The following is a 20692-nucleotide window of genomic DNA, read 5'->3' on the forward strand; positions in this document are numbered from 1 at the left end:
CAACCCAAATCTGGCTGCCAGCTCACTGATGACACCAGGATGAATCACCTTGTGCGTAATAGGCTTAGAGATTTAGAAAACTGAGCTGATTCTACATTTGTCATTCGAAAAATAAAAGCGGAGGCCCGCTTTGACACTCATAATGAGCAATCTGTCATTGCCAGTCAGTCATGTCATCAAACAGACTTCAGTGATCACATTTGTCAAAGTCCTTTATCAAAACAATAAAAGCTGCTTCACTGCAGATCACCAGAGCAGACATTACACAAGGAAAGGACTCAACAGAAACTCTACTCTCTATGACCTCGATGAACCTTGATTATGATGACAAGGACCACATGTGTGTGTGTGTTGGCCATGTGCCAAGGATTACCTCACAGCTGTCATCTGTCAAAATAATGCCAAACACACGGGCACGCAGGTCAAAGATGTACTGGTCACATTGCAGTGTATTTCGAACTGCACATCACTGAGCAGTATGAGTAAAACAGACACTGAGCTCTGGCCAGGGATACAGAACTATCAGAAATACATCCGTATGATCATGTCTGAAACTATGAACTGCCAGAGGAACTTCACTTAATGTTCCTCTGAAGGCACACGAGCAGTAAAGAGGTTCTTGTTTATATTCTGAGTGCTGACTAGGCAGGCATGAGGAAGACTAGAGGCATGAGGAAGACTAGAGTACAGCACAGGGGACATGGGGGATCACTTTCTCATTTCCTGCGCATCATTGTGGATCTCGGCTAAAGAGTTCATTTCCCCGCGGTGGTCAGTCTCACACTGAATGACCGAATGTCCTCACCTCATCTGCACACTCGAGTCCCTCGCTGGCCCTTCACCGACGCGGCCTCAGACTGGACCGGACTCACCTCAAGCCTAAGATAGCATTTAGCATAAGGGCTCACACTCACATACAATCAGTACAGTTTATGTGCTCTGCCTTGGAGTGCAGTGTAAATCATTTATATAGTGGTTCTTTTCAGCAACAAAATATATCATGAAGACTCCCCTCACAATAATCAGACACCTTTTGTTTGAACAGTTTTCCTATATTAGCTTGTCTTCTATATTTCAACTTTGTAAAAAAATGTTTAACGAATGTTAGTTTGTAACGCCATTTCTTATTGCATGTGCTATGGAATGGGTTCCAGCCATTTTAGAAAGGCACAGACAGCCGAGAAGTCGATCACTGATTTGGGACAGATAAACCCTGTGAATTAACTGTCCAGCGCCAAGGGAAAATTTCAGTCTGTCTGTCTAAATGTGCCAGAGAGAAAAGTGAGGGGGGAAAGTGATGTAGGCAAACTCAAGCCCGGTGGACGCAGTGACTCTTCCGTCCCTCCGATTCTGGACCACAGCTTGTGTGTGAACGACAACACAGCCTGGAATGTCTGAGACGTCCTTTCTCCTCATTTAGCCACGGACACGAGAAGTGGCTCATACTCAGCCAGCTGTTGCAGAAACGGGAGGAAAGAAAGAAGAGAGAGAGAGAGAGAGAGAGAGATCATGAGGGTTTGCTTCCAAATGTATCGAGCGAAATGAAACTTGGACAGAGGCACTGTATCTTTGGCACATCAGCGCAGGGCATTCTTAAAAGATTTGGCCGGGAAAAAGTATGGGGGGATGGGGATGGGTTTCTCTTTGCCATATTCAGGCGTGTGCACCTCTCATCAAGAGAAGAGAGGAGAGGAGAGGAGAGGAGAGGAGAGGAGAGGAGAAGTGCACTATCTTCTTTGAAACTGTGATGATGAGGTGTCGGTTGATATGCTCTTATCGACCGCCTCTCCCCTTCCCCACCGCTGGCCTCCCATCTCCTCCATTTCTCCTTGCCTCAGTGCTTCCTCTCTACGAGACAGACTGCACTGCATATGATGTGCACACCTCAAACATACAGTGGGTTCGATGGAGAGGTGTTACCATGGGGGCAGTGACAACTAGCACATACAAAACAACAACAAATCATACAGAATAGAAGAAAGAAAGAAAAACAACAACAACAACAACAACTCCTCCCTGTGTGGGAGAGGCAGATCTCTGTGACTCAATTAGTGGAGCCCAGATGAAGGAGGCTGCCGCGCCATGGGAGATTCTGTCACCATGGCAACCCCTCTCCCCCCTCCGTCCCTGTGTCCCATGGCGACTGAGGCCAGGCTGGATGAGGCTGAGGGGTAGGAGATCTTTGGGGGCATGCTGGTTTCATGTCTCCAGGTACATTTTTAGCAGTTGGGCTTGAGTATCTCCAAGGTAAGTCAGTCTAGGGTGGGGCCCTGCTCTTTGGGATCGCTGAGAAAAAAATTGTAAGTCAGAGCTCACGAGAGGCAAAACCATTATGATTCAGTTCATGACAGCTTTATGAACTCAACAGAAATGTAATGGAGTGTCTCAATCAGAGGTTAAAACCTAAGCATAAAAAACAGATTGCAGTATAGAGACAGGTACGGGTGTCATTAGTTGAGGCAGTAGGTGGCACTGACATTGGAATACATATTGGTTGATAAAAGGTCAACACAGAGGACATCCTTTTTAGGAGCTTACATATAATTGGACATGTTTGTTGAAAATAAAAGATTATTTAACAACATTGTATATTGAAATTCATTTTGGGCAAAATATGTCCAAATATAGCAGATGGCACAAACTTTTCAACTCACTGTCAGGTGAAGTTTTAGACTACGGCGCCCTCTTGTGGTGTTGAATGATATGTTATGAACAACCATTTTTAACCAGTACAAAAGAGGATTATTACAGCAAAACTATGCAAACGCACACATGCAGACAGAAACAATTTAACCTCTTTTAGAAATTCCCTCTCCTGGGGTTCAAGGCAGGCCTGGCTTCAGCTCTATAGGGTATGTAGGAATTTCTAGGTGGGTTGTTAGTATAATTGAATGGTATGGACTTGATGGTATTTGGGCCCCTGCCTGCCTTTCTTTTGGAGAAGCGCAGACTGAATGGCACCTCTCACCTGTCATCACTGATGTTTTATCTGAACATTAGTTTTTTTTTTTCCCCCCCTTGTGTATATCAAGTTAAAGGAGATACAGGCACTGTGAACCAATACTGCCAGGGCAATTGTGTAATTGCCTGATTTTACAGATGGAGTACCGGTGGGGCCAAGTCATCCCTGTGACCTGAGGCCAAGCCCCCCCATCACTGCGGAGTCCAGGCCAGGTCAAGGTTCATTTCCTGAAATCAGCCATAGCCTACTACTACACGCTGCTTTTAACTACACTACTCATGTCTTTTGCATAGATCTTAAGCGGCCATTGTTTTGCGCATGCCTAGTCTACTCACACAACAGAGTTAAGTTAATGCATAGCCCTGGGTAGCTATTAAGTGTATGTTTGCAACTTATTTATTTCAGACCTTTTTGTGGCTATCAACCACCAGAACCACTGCGTCCACGGAGTTTCATAACAGAACCACTGCGCCCACGGAGTTTCATAACAGAACCACTGCGCCCACGGAGTTTCATTACAGAACCACTGCGTCCACGGAGTTTCATAACAGAACCACTGAATCTACGGAGTTTCATAACAAAGGTTGTCGTCACCTTGCCCGGAGTGGAAAAAACCCAGAGCGCTTCAAATGGCACAGTCAGTCTTCAGTGTTAAAAGAAGCCCTGCTCGCTTGAAACAACGTGTTGCATTACACACCGGCACGGCCCGCATTAAGAGTTCAGGGTACATGGATACATACTCATGAACATACAATATAAGGATATAGGCTTACTCAGCAGCAAGAGCACAGCTACACTAACCCCAGGTTCACTAACCGACACCAATATAAACGCAAGACAGTGAGATATGATATATTTAGCCAGCTTTTTATATATATTCAGATATTTATTATGCTGATAAACGCAATACTGACATTCCTTATAAAGTGGGCTCTACCCAAGCGGTTACTCAGGCAGTATGACTCACAGGAGGACCTCAACATTCCAAGAACACAAATACAGAACACCACAAGTGTGTCTCCCTCTCTCTCTCTCTTTCTTAAACACACACACACACACAGGTTTACAAAAGCAGCAAAGTATACTTTATTGAAAGAAACCTATAAAACTATAAACTCACAGGCAAACTTGACAGACCCATAAAATCAAGAAGCAGAGACATCATATCAGCATCAACGAATCCAAGACTGCAGAATCACACACATTTTGGCTGAGTAGTCACAGGTGCAGAGGAAACCACTCCTTGGCCAGAGTCAAACACAGACACACACACACACGAGAATGTGGACAAGGGGAAATGGACCTGAAATGTATTGACTAATCGATGATGAAAGTGGAAGATTTTAGTTTTGAAATGTATTATGAACATTGTAATTACTAGGATAAAGGGAATAATTAAAATCTTGTGAGGACTATAGGCTAAATATTTAAGAGGCAAGTTGGGCGTGAATTGCACTTAAGGGTCAAAAACAGACGGGACTGAAAGTCACTCCTGACCTGACCTGCTGCAGTTGATCTGTTCACCCGCTGTGGTTGACCAGTGTGGTATTTATACTTTGGGCTTATTTGGAAGGCACGAGAAAACACATTTCAATTAACCAAAAGACAAACTACAACAAGACTCCTCTATATCCATAAGCTAAAGTGACCAAAAAAAGCCCCAAAGAATATTAAAAGCAACAATCAACATATTTCACATCTTTTTACATTTTTTGGTCCTTGCCTTGATGCGATACACAAACTGTAAGGTTTTTGGGTGAGGTGCAGGTACAGGAGATAGATATACTATGTGCATACAAGTGGGGATTACGTATCCCGTACAGTTAAGTGTCAGCATTGTCCGGTGCATTTTTACAGCATACAAAAAAAATCCACTGTACTAGAGACAGTCCTGTGCATTTATACAGCATATATTAAAAAAAAACAACAACAACATCATCATCATCATCCCTCGTCTCGAATCCAGCCACGGTCTCATCCCACACAGAACCAGAACTGAACTAAGTATACTGGAATTCTGACGATTCATAAATACGTTTTCTTTTTTTTGCCATTTATTGTTTATTTACACATGTAAACATTATCTGGACATTCCAGCACCTGAACAGCAGACAGTATATAACGGATGAGCATTTTATGCTAATTTATGCAAATCTACATACCACTGACTAACACTGACTTCTTGAGAGACTGGAAAAAAATAAGTTACTTATTTAGAAAAAAGGATTTGAAATGAATAACTGCCTTTGAACTATTTCTGCACGGGCAGTTATCCTCATGGCATTGTGTTTTGTAACAAAAATCCTTTGATGGTTGAGGCTGTGACCGAACAAATCCAGTGTTTTATCTTTTACTGCAGGAAATAAGGACTTCCTATCCAATACCTGTCCAGCAGGTGTCACTGTGACGCCACGTGTGCTACTTCCTGTCTGTGCGGGTGAAGCAGAAACGGGTGGGCCACTCCGTGAGCGCCGGGGCAAGCTCCACCCCGCTCAAATGACAAACACCAGGCCTCCGCTCTGGCCCCACCCTCGCGCTCGCTCGCTCGCTCTCACATGTTTAAGCGCTCAGAGAAATGACAGTCTGTACAGGGCATGTGATTGGTTGGGCTAGGAGGGGCTGCCCCGGCCTGCCTCCCTCCCTCCCTCCCTCCCTCCCTCCCTCTCCCTCCCTTCCTCTCGCTCGCTCTCAGGTCTTCCTTTCCACATGTTTCAGCTTGCACTAGGCCCATGGATTCCCATAATCCTCTCCCTCTCTCTCTCTCTTTGGTTTCTTCACCAGTGTTTTGGCAAACAGAGGCTAGGGGTAGAAGAATAAGGCCTCTAATGGAAGAAATGATGAATCTTCCAGAAGCCACTCGTCTCTGATAAATAAATGACACCAGATCAAACGGTTCCCACGCCTGAATGTGTGTGCAGGCTCACAGGCACATCAGAGGCACAATGCCCGAGCTAGTAAACCAGAAGGATCCGTTTTAGCATCCAATCTACCGGATGGAAATTTGCTTTGAAACGTGTTGTAAAGCCATACTTCCCTATATTATCTTGGTCCCGCTACCTTTCACTCTCACACTACTGGTTGTACAAGGAGCTCCCGAGGCGACCAGGGGTGCACATTCAAGACAAGACAAGCTGCGCTGCGTGAGAACCACACATTCAGACGCAGCCACAAGCATCTTCTGAGGAACATTGATGGGGGTATTTTTTTTTGGTCAAAAGAAGACCTGAGACTTTGTACTCGCTGAACATGAGAGAGGAGTGAGTTACAGTACAGGCCTTGTGTCCAATGCAATATGTTGAGAGCAGTAACCCTGCCCATTCCACCTACAACAAAAACAACCTTTTTTAAATCAATTATACTAAACTGTGAATTAATTTCAACCCACAGTGTCATTTTTTTTTTCTTTCTTTATCTTCTTAATGTTTACCATAGATATAAAAAAATAATTTACAGCACTGTGAAAGTTTGCCAAACCAGCCACATATCGGGGACTAGCTGGTTCATTAAATACGGACCAAGTCAAGACACCATAGCATGCTCAGACCAGCTGAACTCTACCGTAGACACCATCACCACCTTGAACGGTGAGCTAAAGACAGACCAGGGGATGGCGAGGGGGTTTGCATCTCCTCAAAATACCCCAGCCATACAGAGCCTCTTTGGACAACAACAAACACAACAGAGCTCCTTTGGACAACAACAAACACCTTAAGACTGAACCCTGTGGCATAACATCAGTGACATAATATACAGGGAGGTTTGTAAGGTTTTAGTTATAATGTTAATAGAGCAATAATAATAATAATAATAATAATAATAAATGTGAACTTATATTTCTGTAGTAAAGCTGCCAAAGTGTGACCCTTTTCAACCCTGAGGGCATAAGAACGCCGTGGAGGTTGATACAGCAGAGACAAAACCAAAAAAAATTAAGGAAAAGAAAAAACAAAGAAAAAAGGCAACCATTCAAGCTAAAATCACTGACACTTCAATTTGGGGTCATTGAGCCAGCCCCAGATCTTAATCATATCCTGTGGGGTCCTGGGGTGCACCAGCATCAGCCCCTTGTAGGTGCACGGGTTTCCCCGAAACTTCTCCTCAACATCGAAAGTCCTGAAGCCCTTATGCTTCTCGGGGGCCAGGCCCAGCTTTCGCAGACACATTCCAGTGTACACGTCATCTATGGGGTAGAGCGCCACCTGGTGGGAGACCGCGTGTAACCTCCGCGCCAGGTCCCCCGAGTATAAGTAACCGCCCCCTCCAGCGTAGGGCGGGTACATGCCCACGAACATGGTCTCTGGGATATAGTACTTGACCCGCTTGTCTCGGTGCGGCCCGGCGTGGGTGATGACGTCGCCGATGAACAGGTCTCGGGCCTTGGCGGGCGGCAGGCCCTTGAGGAAGTCCAGAATGCGCGGCGTGTTGACGAAGACGTCGTCGTCGCCCTTGAAGATGAAGCTGACCTGGGGGCAGCTGGTGTCCACCCAGTGCTGGAAGAGCACCTCCTTGACGGTGAGGTTGAAGAAGGTGTCGCGGTAGTCCCACTGCAGCAGGTCGCGGTGCTGCGCGCTCTCGTACTGCAGCATGGCCGACAGGTCCGGGAAGTGGTCCCCCGCCGTGGCGTTGCCGAGCAGGAAGACGGTGGCCACCGTGCGGTTGGCCAGCAGCCCCGCGCGGCCCCACGACTCGCGGATGGCCTGCCGCCGGTCGAAGTGGGGCATCAACGACTTGATGGCCAGCAGCAGGAAGGGCCCGTCCTGGCAGATGTGTGGCTGATCCACCACCATTGGGTAGGATCGGCAGCGCAGGTAGGACAGGAAGTCTTTGAAGCGCTGCGGCAGCTGGTTGTAGTCCTTCAGTTGGACGGCGACCCGGGGGTCCGGCTCACACGCCTCCAGGCCCAGCGTGTCGTTGAGCCAGTCGGGCAGCAGGTCGAAAGGGAGGACCCCTCCGCTGGTCACACCGGCGCTGGTGTTGGTGACGACCGGGTTGTGGAGGAGGTCCAGCTTCTGCTGCTCACGGTTCCAGAAGCCGGTGCTGGGCGCCAACCTGGCCCAGAAGCGCTTGGAGGGCACGTGCAGCTTGCTGTCGCCGCCCTTGCCCTGGCCACCGCTGCGAGACACCTCCAGCACGATGAAGAGGAAGATGTTCACCGTCATGATGGTCCCAGCGACCTTCATCTTCCGCCGTGGCCCATGCATCGCTCTTGTTCTCCTAACCTGAGAACAACACACACACACACACACACACACACACACACACACACACACACACACACACACACACACACACACACACACACACACACACACACACACACACATTAATCAGAGGGGTCCTCTACAGCAGCATTTAAATTAAGAAAACACAGAAAATGAAACAGAAGTCATTCTAGAAACAGAGTACTTCTGAGAGCATTTACCGAGAGTAAATTCATAGAGTAACTCGCTGACTACTTTGTCTACTAGCTGAGTACTGAGAGTTCAGGACTCCCCCAGGACCACTCTAAACTCAAGCCATCAGATGGGGAGTGGCTCCTCTTCCTCCATCCTTCTCCTCTTCCTCCTAAGCTCCTTCTCTTTCTCTCGCGTCACAGTCTGCACTATGGTTTCAGCTCTCCGAGGACTACAGCCCTTTTCAGGCCAATCTTGCAGGCCTGGGAGAGGCAGAGACCCAATGAATGGCAGAAGTGTCCGGTCTTAACTGGCTTAACCACCCTGAATGAAGGCTCTGCTTCACCGTCTGGGAGGAGGCTAATAGATAAAGTGTTTGTGTTCTTTAACCATGGCCAAAACAAGAAACTGTGCCTTTGTTCAGGGACCACAAGCCTTTTTTCTTTCTGCTTTTCAGTTTATGGAGCAAATTTTCCCCAAGTCAAACCTAATCTTTATACTCATCTTATTCACAGTGGAACACAACAGAAAGTCAAGTTAGAAAGAGAGCAAGAGAGGAAAGAAACGGAGTGTGTGAGAGGGGCACTGTCATACAGAACCACAATCTTAACTGAATGGGGAAGGCTTCAATAACAGAAACACACAGTATAAACACACAGCCTACATGAAATACACCTGAAATACACCTGACACCCTAAAACTGGCCAGAAAAAAAAATCAATGTAATAGTTATGTCGATACACTAAGGATGTGTTCAATACCACCTACTCCCACAGCATGGAGGCTACATTAAAGCTACATTTATGTGAATGTACCGGAATTAGCTAGGTTAGCTAGTTTTCATCCGTTGTCCCTTGGCAGGACATGACAGAAAGAGATAAACAACAGTTTGACAAAAAAGTGCAGTTAAAATAACAAACCACAGACATACAAGGTGTTAGACATAAAAGGAAGTTGCAGTGTGAGTAATGCAGTAGCCTAATTATAGTTGCAGGTTTGGTTATTTTTTATCCACTTCTTAAGTTTGTTTTTGAGCACTGAAAAACTGGCGCACTCTCTTACATCAGTAGGAAGGGTATTCCAGTAATTAGAGGCGCGTACTGAGAAGACTGTCCGTCCAAACGTACTGTGTCTATACTGTATTACACAGTCTCCCCTGGTGTGTGTGTGTGTGTGTGTGTGTACACTGTGTCTATACTGTATTACACAGTCTCCCCTGGTGACTGCCCTAGTTGCCCGGCCATTGCCATCCTTCAGCTTTATAAACTCATTCAATGGTGGAGGTGCCAGCCCATGTAATATTCAAAAAATGAGACAGGCATCCAAAAACTGTAAGAAACTGTCAAATTTGAATAAGTTATAACTGTTGTTATACGGCAGTGGTGATATCTGATAGGTTTCTGGTCTGGAGTTTTTAAGGTCTGCTTGTAGAGGGTCTCTTGATTTCAGAGTTGTTGTACCTGCTTGTGACCAGCTTGTGTAACAGTACGAGATGTGAGAAAAGATTATGGCATGCATAAAAAGTTTGGCTGCCTCTGTAGTTAAGTATGGCCTTACATGTCTAAAATTAGCCAAGTTAAATGTAATGGTATTGGCCACCTTTTGTTTTTTATCTAAAATGGTCCCCAGATATTTAAAATCAGATACAGCGGTGAGCTTTTCTCCTTCAATAAAAACATCAGGGTGCTGTGCATTTGATGATTTCTTGGAGAAGAACATACAGACTGTTTTATTTGTGTTCAAGTGTAGCGATGACCTTTTTAGCCAGTCAGAGACATGGACAATGCTGCAGTTAGTTAGGTGATTTTGGCTAGATTGTTTGTGCGCACTCCAGCAGGACTTGCCAGGCTGCCGGTTTGCACCGCCATTTTTTCCAAAGAGATCTTTGTGGAAGAATTGACGGAGACGGATAGTTAAAAAAATTGGGAGGTGCACGTCAGGCCACGGAGAGGGTTTGCCACGACGGAGAGGGCTCTCCGTGTCTCCGTAAACGGACGACCATAAATTGCGCTTAAGGCTGTGTTCAATACCACCTAACCCCACAGCATGGAGGCTTCACTAAGGCTGTGTTCAATACCACCTAACCCCTTAGCATGGATGCTACACAAAGGCTGTGTTCAATACCACCTAACCCTAGCATGGAGGCTACACTAAGGATGTGTTCAATACCACCTAACCCCTTAGCATGGATGCTACACAAAGGCTGTGTTCAATACCACCTAACCCCTTAGCATGGATGCTACACAAAGGCTGTGTTCAATACCACCTAACCCCACAGCATGGAGGCTTCACTAAGGCTGTGTTCAATACCACCTAACCCCTTAGCATGGAGGCTACACTAAGGCACCACCTAACCCCTTAGCATGGATGCTACACAAAGGCTGTGTTCAATACCACCTAACCCCACAGCATGGAGGCTACACTAAGGATGTGTTCAATACCACCTAACCCCACAGCATGGAGGCTTCACTAAGGCTGTGTTCAATACCACCTAACCCCTTAGCATGGATGCTACACAAAGGCTGTGTTCCGACTGTAACCCTTTCTGCTCAAGTCCAATGTCTTCTCCCTCATGCAATCTTTCAGGTGTGTGTGCTCCCACTTGCCTTAGAATATGAACTCAATCCGAAGCCAGTGTGTAAACTGTCCTTAAATGACCCGCCTGCATTAAAGCACATAAAACACATCATCATTTTATTCAGAACACCCCCGAAGACGGTGGGCTCAGTGTTCACAGCGATGCCGTGCAAGTTATGCTTTCTGTAGGTGCAAGGTGTTGAAACTCATTACGAAAGCGCTGCCTTTAGCCTCTCTGGCGTTGGTTTCATTTCTCTTCAGACAAGGGTATGCATGATTATGCTGAAACAAAAGTCTCCGGCATTAGGTACAGCCTGATGACGCGAAATGACAGGACCAAAAATTGAAAAATGCACTGTGCACTGTGACACATGTAGATTTTTTCCTGCTATCTGAACACGTTCTTGTCACTAATTGACAGCATAAGAGTTTTTCATTTTGCTGTCATTGATGCTGGTTAAGGCAAGAAGAGGGGTCTCATGCGCTCTCAATTTGTCCACCCTCATGACACTAATCTCTGTTCATGATGCAGCATTACCATGCAGCAGATAGAAACGCACACACACACACACTTCACCTAAGCCCTGATCTACTGTATGTATGGAGGCATTAGCGACATAACTTGCAAAGTTTTAAATGGTGGTATGGCTACGTCATTTGGTTTCGAAAGGGAAGAGTGTATAACGGTCAGTTGACGAGAGCCATTCATGGCCTGAGAGGTGACAGACGCATCTGTGTGACTCGGGGAATCCCGGTCCGAGTCTGAACACAGGCCACAGTCTGGATCGCTGTGTGACAACCACACACACACACACACACACACACACACACACACACACACACACACACCTCTCCGAGCAGCTTGCAATACTGTAGCAGCTTGTCAAACAGCACAAGCACAAACACTCATGATTTGGCCCAAGGCCTCGATTTCAACGACGGCTCCAAGTGGGACTACATTGCTAAAAGTCTTTTCAAAGTGGGGGGAAAAAATATTAGTGTCTGGGACCACCATGAAGACGCCTTTAAAATGGGGAAAGGAGGCAACACTAGCAGAACATCCCAGACAATCCCGGAGAACAGAGGGGTCCATTCAGCTCAGCGCTGCCTCTCGTCGAGCCCTTGTGACTCCCAGGACCTCTCTGACACAGCCGCCTCCAGTAAAACAAACCATGTCCCCTCCTTGGGCCTTATTCACTGATGCTCCATAGAGAACTCAGTCAGACACCACGCATACAGAGCTTGACTAATGTCTCACTCCCACTTACATTGAAAGACCTTTTTTTTTTTTAAATGTTATTATGCTGTACTGGCGTCAAGTGAGAATGGGAGCCAATCTTAACGGCTTATACGGCAAAGTCGGAGTGTCCCCATCTTACACTTAAATGACCTTAAACGATTTAAAACAGGATTTCAAATCACAGCTAATTCAGTTCCTTTGGGCTGCAACAATCACAACAAACCCTTGCAAGATCCCAATTTTAAGTAATTCCTACAGCAAATTGACACTTTTAGCCACAATAATCACAAGAAACGCTCGCCCGCGTGTACAGTGTACACAGTGTTCCGTACACTTCAACTTTGAATCAAATATTATAAGAAACAGCTCAGTGAACCATTCAAGGGGAGAATCCACAATGTGTTGCACTGAGAGTTTAAAGCAAATATCGAGAGACCATCTGGATTTTTTTTTTTTTTAAATCGGCAGTAGGGTGGAACGTTCGTGCTGTCACCCCAGATGTAAGGGGGGACGGAGGCGTTCTAATAATGACATTATACTTTTTTGGACTTAAAGTTATCCTAAAATGTATAAAATACATATTCTGGCAAATTCTTATTTAAGACTAATTTGAAATAGTTTAATGATGCTTAGTTATACTAAACTAAACTGATCAGAGATTATTAGTTGAATATGGGGTTCTGTTCTCTGGCCTTAGAAACCGTCACATATATCAAGCAGGAATTGTGGGTTATCTTGCTTAGTATCATTTCCAATTCCTCTTTCTAACGTCCCAGTAGGGGCAGAGTGACTAACATCACACATCTTATCACGGTGTCATTATGCAAACCAACTACCTACACAAACAGCCTTCCTCCTTTTTCACTTTCTCGTAAAACCTCTGAACCTCACTTCAGTTGTACCCGGTTCCTCATTTCAACACGTTTGTTCACAGTCGACCCCCCCCCCCCCCCCCCTCCCTTTCACTTCTCAGTAAGCGTCTCATCTACTACCTCGATCTCTTCACTTCCTCCCACCCTCCCTCTGTTCTGTTCACGGTTCTTTTTTTTTTTTTCTTCACCTGCCCTTCGTCTAAACATCCTTTGTTTCATTTCCGCTGCCTCCTAGCAACAGAGATGCCTCAAGTGGCCTTCCATCTCCGTTTTCAGAGATGGGGGAGCAGTCCAGTGGATGTACCAGACACACACACACACACACACACACACACACACACACACACACACACACACACACACACACACACTCTCTTTCTCCCTCTCTCTCGCTCTCTCTCTCTCTCTCTCCAAGACAACTTACATGTAAGATATGAGCATGCAGCATGTGCACGCACAACCACAAAAAAGGTTTGGCCACCATAGAAAGCTTATGCCAGTAAAATGAATCAATGATTACCACACAGCCATAAAATACGATTATAAGATACAGCAGACCAGAGATACATCAATTGGCACATTGCTGCCCCCCCCCCCCCCCCCCCCCCCGCCCCTCCCCTTCTAAATGTTGTTAAAGAGAGACAGCTGCTTCACCTGGCCACTGGTAATGTTCAGGTGTTCCAATCCTCCTCTTCCTTCTCCTCCTCCTCTAGGTCAGTGAAGTGCGTCGCTCCAGTCTTTACCCCATCCTCAGGCTCCGCATGGGGCTGGAATCGGATGCTGTCTGGGATGGGGGGGGGGGGCTGGCAGTGGTGGAAGGAGGGGGAGGGGGGGCACCGAGGACAAGCGTGTGCGTGAGGACAGGGGAAGCTCTGGAGCTGGAGCTCAGCAGCAACCTGTGGACACCGACCAGAAAAACGTGTCAACAAGAGCAGCACCTTTTCAACACAGCGCGGGTGCCAGGCGGCAGGCGGCCAGACTATAAAAGTACACAACACAAACGGAGGCAGGCCTGCCCACGCCAACATTTACATTCTCCCAGGAGAGAAAGGAGGGCACTGATTAGCAAGAACCACTCCCACCAGTGAGCTCAGCCACACAAGTCTTCTCTGATGAACAAGCTTTGGTAACAGAGATGTAGACAGAGGGCGAGGATGGAGGCACACACACAGAGAGAGAGAGAGAGAGAAAATAAGGTCTATGAGAACTGCAGTCCATCTCATTTTACTTCACTCTGACCCCTAGACACCTGGAACAGATGGAAGAGAGAAACAGAAAGGCAAGCGGGGGGGGGGGGGGGGGAGGAGAGACAGAGTACACATTGTTGCCGTGGAGTTCGGCCATCTTGGTTTAAACAAACAGAGGAAAAGCTGAGCAGCGCCTGCTGTCAGGGCGAGCTCAGCACAAGGTAGCAACCCGACTCCCGGCCATTAGGACAGCGTCTACAGTGGGCAGCGTGGAGGGCCTGCAGTGGGGGAGAGCAGAGAGGACAGCGTCTACAGTGGGCAGCGTGGAGGGCCTGCAGTGGGGAGAGCAGAGAGGGCAGGGCCCGCAACAATCCGTCTGTCCACTGCATCCAGATCCCAAGCCGTTTCCATCACAACACACGATTAAGACACTTAAGTCTCTTCAATCTCTCTCTGGTCTTCTCTGTCTGTCTGTCTGTCTGTGTCTGTCTGTCTGTCTCTCTCTCTCTCTCTCTTAACAATGTCCGTCTGTCTGTCTGGCTTTCTCTGTGGGACCATTTCTATCCAAACTGCGAAACTAGGCTTTCAAGACTTATAAATTCAGCATGAAAGTTCATCAATTATAAAAGTATTCTAATGTTCATTTTTATTATATATTTTCAGGAAAAAAACAACAACATAATACTTGTCCATACCTGTCGCAATCAAATCAGTATAATCTTATATTTGCTTAGGCTACAAGTGTTTCACTCTAAAGAACTGAAGCAAACTTGTGACTTGGACCGGTATAAAAAGTTGATTACCACATCCACTCCACGGCGTGGCTGACTAACAGCTTCCTCTTTATATGTATTATAATACCGCAATCTCAACTGTATGCAAAAGTTGGGTATACCCAAAGGGAAATGGAGTTTGCATACAGGTTTTTGTTTTTTTTAGGTTAAAAGACTGAAAAAGTCCTTGGAGCAAACATTTAGATAATGAGCCACAACTGCTCTTCCAACAAACTGCTGTTCATTTAATGAAAACAAAACAAAAAACAGGTGTCAGTTTTGTTTGTCTTGTAAAGGTCTGATAATAATAATAATAATAATAATCTAGTCTGTTAATTTGTAAGCTCAAAGCATATGAAAAGACTAAATGTGAATCAAGCGTCTGTCTGAAGGTTTGACTCTCTACCCTATGTGTTAAAGATCTTTCTTAAGATCAACTTAAGAAACCAAAACACAAACCAAGTCGAAGTCTTTGGAAAAGCACAAGTGATCGTCTCCTCTAATGTGTGTTTACAGTTCTACTGTCGAAGGTACACGTGGAGAACGGCATCCTGTCTTTTTCCACAAAATGTGCCAATCCTGAACCACTGTAGCTCTGTGTGCAGACTCTCATCAAATAACATGTGCTCTGCATGTTTTCCAAAACCCTGACTAGTATCTCGCCTCTGTTAATCATTAAGCCACTGGCCTTTCCGTGCAAACATCAAAAAGTCAAATATGTCTTTTCAAATGGAGAGGTGATAAATCTGTTGATCTGGTCGTCAGAGTGGAGCACATTGTTTTGAAACACTCTGGCTTAATGTTTAGACACGAACAATTGACAGAAACCCAGAGACAATGCGATGTCTTTGCAGTGTGTGCTTGTGTCTGGTTTGCCCACTTAAAGATGACATGACTCACAGTCCTTTCAGTCTCACAAAAAAAACACCAAAATGACCCTTTGAAAACTAGGGAGAAAAAAAAAAACACTATTTAGTGGACGACAGTTTACTAGTCACACAGACAGCTGGCAACCTTTCCACTCCTTATGCACAGACAAAACAAACAAACAAACAAACACACACACACACACACGGTCAGTCAGTCCAGCTGCAGGAGAGAAATAGAAAAGCCACATGCGAGCTCATGTGGGCAGCATCATGTTTGGCGATGACAGACTCTCTGGCACCACAAGAACATGGTCACACAAGGCAGCTTGTGCTGCAATACCATCAGCCTGCAGAGAGCTCGGAGAGAGGGGCCACTGCACTGCACGCTGTACAGTCAAGCTGAAATTGGCTGAGATGAAGGGGATAAGTGCAAAGAGAAAGAAAAGAGAGATGGAGGATAAGAAAAAGAAAAGAGAGATGGAGGGTAAGAGAGAGAGAGAGTGAGAGAGAGAGAGCGAGAAAAGGAGGTGTGAGATTATTCTGTGCCCACTTCCGAGAGACTGTTTTGCTGATTTAGCCAGTGAGTGGCAATGACATTGGAAGCCCTCACCTGGTCTGGGCCTTTGTAGGTTTATAAGGACAGAGAGATAGGGAGAGGAGAGGAGAGGAGAGGAGAGGAGAGGAGAGGAGAGAAGGACTGAGAGCAAGAACACAGGGGGGAAAAGAATTAAAGGGGCAGGGTGAATGGCAGGAAAGGGAGGGGTGACTGCGAGAAAGAGAAAAAGAAAGAAAGAACGGTCTTAAAATAACACGACGAGAGTGACTCATCCTCGTTGCGTGTTAGTGCTTGTGTCAGCACACTAAGTGTCTCCAGTCGACAGGAGGACTGGCGTGAGAGCAGTCACAACACAAAACCTCTGGAAGACAAGAAGGCCAGTCAGGCGGGGGGGGTCATGACTTCCACATGACAGAAACACAGCAACACAGCAAATAAGCAGAGCTGATCGAGTGCACTGTGAACCCCCTTTAACACTGGGGGGGGGTTCCTGGGAGACGGAGGAGCACATGAATCAGTCCTGACCCGAGTGGGCAGGCGTGAGTGAGATAAAGGTTTCACAACAGTGCAATATGTGCCACTCCATGTGCGTACGCTTTACTAAAACAGCTTTGTTCAGCAGTTAAGCCAGAGACGAAGAGCAGGCAGAGGGAGAAGACTAGGCTACACCAGCTGCCTTTCAAGTAGCCTTACAGGTGAATCACTGAAAGCCATAGAAGAAAATGGCTCCTTGTTGATTATCAGAGCTACAATATGCTCACATTTAGCAATGATCCCCTCATAGATTTACACTATTACTTTGTACTATTACTAAAGAACGCAGAACGCTCACTGTTTTGTTTAGATTTGACCCCGACCACCTCCTCCATTTCCTGGTCTGTGCCCTTCACATCAGGCATGCAAGCGCTACAGGGAAAATACCAAAAGGGAGGGAAGGCCACGCCAAGAAGTGCTTCTTCCTTTCCTGCCCAGCCACAGAGAAATGTAAAGAATGCCCCACGCACTTTTCTTTTGACCCCATGCCAGGGCAAGCTATTCCAAATAGCTGAGATATGCAGTTTTAATAAGGATCTGGCCGCTTACCCAGCTACTGGGGAAAGCTTCACATACGCCCCGCATTCCAGAAAGGTGACACTCACGCAGGGGCAAACATTCTGCGCCCAAGTGACACAGACGGTGTAGCACGACCATGGGGAAAACGCATAAGGGTGCTGCCTGGCATCTGCCCGGCATCTGCCCACCCTTCGGAGAACCTTTCCACCCCATGCTCAGGGTGGGGGAGCAAAAACATCAGGTAGCAGAGGTAAGGACACTGCTGCTGAGGTGAGCTTTCCTTTCCATGTCTTCCATCACATCACCTAAGCAACCATGCCACCAAGGTTCCCCATAAGGTCATGAAAAGGCCACTTATGAGGGACAGCCATTTTAAAATTAGACAAGACCTTTCTCTTGGTGTTGACGAGGAGGGTTTTTCCCCCAGAAAATGCCAACCAAATGCCAAACAAATGGACATTTTCCTTTGTTTGTGGCTTTAAGTGATCTTTCAGATCAGGGTGTCACAATTCTATAAGGGCCTCTGTTCTTTTATTGACGTGTGTCAGAACTCTGTTCACCTTTGAACAACCTGGTCTAACAAACAGCTGCTGCTGCAGTAACATCCATAGATACAATTCTTAGTCATTCACAACTTGTAACTTAAGTTAACTTTAAATGAACTACAAGTTGCCTAAATCAAAAAGTTTCGATTACAGTTCAATGTGGGGGGAAAACACGACATCCTCACATTTAAAAAGTTTCTTCTTCTAGCGTAGGCTAGCGTGAATATTAATGTTATAGGAAGCAAGCCATTCAGATACATTCCTTCTCTTTCCTTACTGCAAAAAAACATTAAGTTATGCCTTTAGCTAGCCATCCTAGCATACATGTATCGTATCGGTTAACATAGACATCTTCAACTGGACTGCCTGTTATTTCAAAACAATAGGAGATAAACTTTAAAGAGGCGTGTTTGGGGATGACTTAACCAATCTTTAACGTTAACGTTACCTATTCTAACTAACGGTAAAAGCCATGACCTTCTAACTAAAGTTAACAAATGACGGCGGTTAGTGTACATTTAACTTAGATTGATAATTTACTAACGTTAGACTAACTTAAATTATAGTTTTCCTAGACAAGGTTAGCAAAACTGGCTAACTTAAGATATCCTAAATAAGTTGACTTTTGTATTACATATCCTTAGCCACTAAACATAATGTTAGATGAATTAGCCTTTATAATTAACCGTATTCTCTGAAGCTATTAAGCTAAATTGATTAAGATTTCGCCTGTAGAGGCGGTAAACTAGCCACGTTAAAACAAACTTCTCGGCTAGGATAGCTTGCTAACGATAGCTGGGTCGTCAAATCAAATTAGCGAACGTTTACATTGTCGAACAGGGAAAAAATAACGTAGATAAACTAACATTAACGGTATCTCCACCGTTGTATGTTAGCGCCAGCAAAAAAAATGTGAATCGTTTGAGTAACAAGTTCTCCTTGTTAAACTCTGAATTTCGTAAATCTTGCTACTTATGTTACACCAGGGAACCACCAAAATAACGATGTACGCACTGTTGCCTACCCAGTTGAGGTTATCATTTCAACAGGTTTGTGGCCGCCCAGTGTAACGTTATACTTTTTCAACCATCGTCGTCAATTGTAAATAGTCACATGTCTGATAACTTGCCTTGTTGTAAACAGAGAATAATAAAACCAGACTGTACCTCCTGCGAAATCACAGAAACATCCACTTCGCACGTAACTACGTTGCCAGTGAATTACCGCAGAAATCCTGGACCAACTCCTTGTGATATTAGAAACAAGTCTTGAACGGTGTGGCTCAAACTCAGACTGGACGTTAAGAACAGATATAAAATACACGTATCCCTAGGTCATCACGCTGCTGACTGGTTTCGATTCACATGGGTGTGACTTGGTAGCCCCATCCATACCTCCATGGGTGGAGTAGCCTAGAGTGGCGCGTGGTAGTATTGCTTCTGTTCAAAGGCAATATGAGTTCAAAATGAAGTTTCTGTGAAACATTCAGGTAGTAGTTCCATTGTTATCTACTAAGATACCTAATACTGATTAGATTAGTACTTGGTAATAAAATAATCTGTTTTATTGGCAAGATTGGCAAACTATCCAATATTGCAGAAAAATCAATATAGGCTAGATTTAGTTTGACTGCATTCTTAACTAGGTTATTGGCTTAAACGTTAGCACCTATCCACATTTACCCGTGCATATTTTAACGTGTTAATGGAAACATTGTATTCATCAACAAAATCTGCAAGTATTTAGATCAGTAAAGACAAGCAAGATTACCTGGGTTTGCTAAATTGTGGTTCTTCAGTGTTCGTACTGGGCTATGATCTTGTGTGAGCCTGTCGTGTTTCTGTATATGTTCATCCGTAGTGGATCGGTTCTGTTTTGCTGGATGCCATCGTGAATGGAAAATAGCCTATCAGCCATGAGGCGACAGTACCTTAGGAATGTGTAAAAAGAAATACCCATTGTTTTCTTTCTCTAGTCAGAAGTATGTATATCCTTAATTTGACCTAAATACGTAAATATCTGATAAGGTGATTCTACGCTGTCTGTTGTAAACTAGATAAAGGTAAGGATCGACTGGCATTCCTCAGGTAACCCCAACCCCAGTGAGTTGGTAATTTGTGCTTGGCAGTCGTGTCATCAGACTGAAACCCATCCTCAGAGGAACAAATGCACAGCAGGGGTGTGATAAGACACGCTGGACCCAAATAGGTTAAGGCTGAGAAACTGTCACTACGGTGGGTAGGAAGGACTGCTTTAGGCTCTGGAGAGACTAAACTTAAACTTTATTTCAGCTGGGACACTTGTTGCAGTAACTGGGTAGTGGATGTTTGCGCTTTTTGGTCGGTATATATTTGAGCGGGAAGAGCCAACATACTCGATATTGCCCCCGGCACCAGTGAAACAGGAGACTTGTTATTTTTCCATGCAGAGAACGGAGTTGTCATACATCGACCAATCAGAAAGCACTTAGAGTAGTTCCAGGCGACTAAAGACCCACAGATGTTTGATTCAATATAAGAGCTGTGATGATAGCCGATACTCTCTGAGAGAGCATGAGACAGCAGAAAAAACATGGCTGGCTTTGGTCAGCCGACTAGCTGAGAGGGGAAACGGAGCAGCTCTCTTTCCATCTCCACAGTAGCCACACATCTAATTTACATTCCTT

General features: G+C 45.4%; 1 protein-coding gene and 1 long non-coding RNA gene across 3 annotated transcripts in view; both read right to left on the reverse strand.

The window, feature by feature from the left end:
* Positions 1 to 4024: 4024 nt before the first annotated feature.
* LOC122133420 overlaps positions 4025 to 20692 on the reverse strand; it is a 21468-nt gene continuing 4800 nt past the window's right edge. Inside the window, exon 2 of the long non-coding RNA XR_006152746.1 lies at positions 4025 to 4464. This is a non-coding gene — a long non-coding RNA (uncharacterized LOC122133420). The remainder of the gene's footprint in view (positions 4465 to 20692) is intronic.
* On the reverse strand, positions 5490 to 19366 carry b3gnt2b (UDP-GlcNAc:betaGal beta-1,3-N-acetylglucosaminyltransferase 2b). Of its 2 annotated transcripts, XM_042709616.1 has the most exons (3): positions 19194 to 19365; positions 13699 to 13940; positions 5490 to 8181 (listed from the first exon to the last, which is right to left on the reverse strand). In XM_042709616.1, the coding sequence occupies exon 3, from the start codon at positions 8161 to 8163 to the stop codon at positions 6940 to 6942; it is 1224 nt and encodes a 407-aa protein (XP_042565550.1). In that variant the 5' UTR covers positions 8164 to 8181; positions 13699 to 13940; positions 19194 to 19365; the 3' UTR covers positions 5490 to 6939. The 2 variants fall into 2 exon arrangements, with proteins under 2 accessions (XP_042565550.1, XP_031434475.1); XM_031578615.2 differs by lacking the exon at positions 13699 to 13940 and having other exon boundaries at positions 19194 to 19366.

The sequence above is a fragment of the Clupea harengus genome, chromosome 13 (assembly GCF_900700415.2).
Source record: "Clupea harengus chromosome 13, Ch_v2.0.2, whole genome shotgun sequence".
Lineage (NCBI taxonomy): Eukaryota > Metazoa > Chordata > Actinopteri > Clupeiformes > Clupeidae > Clupea > Clupea harengus.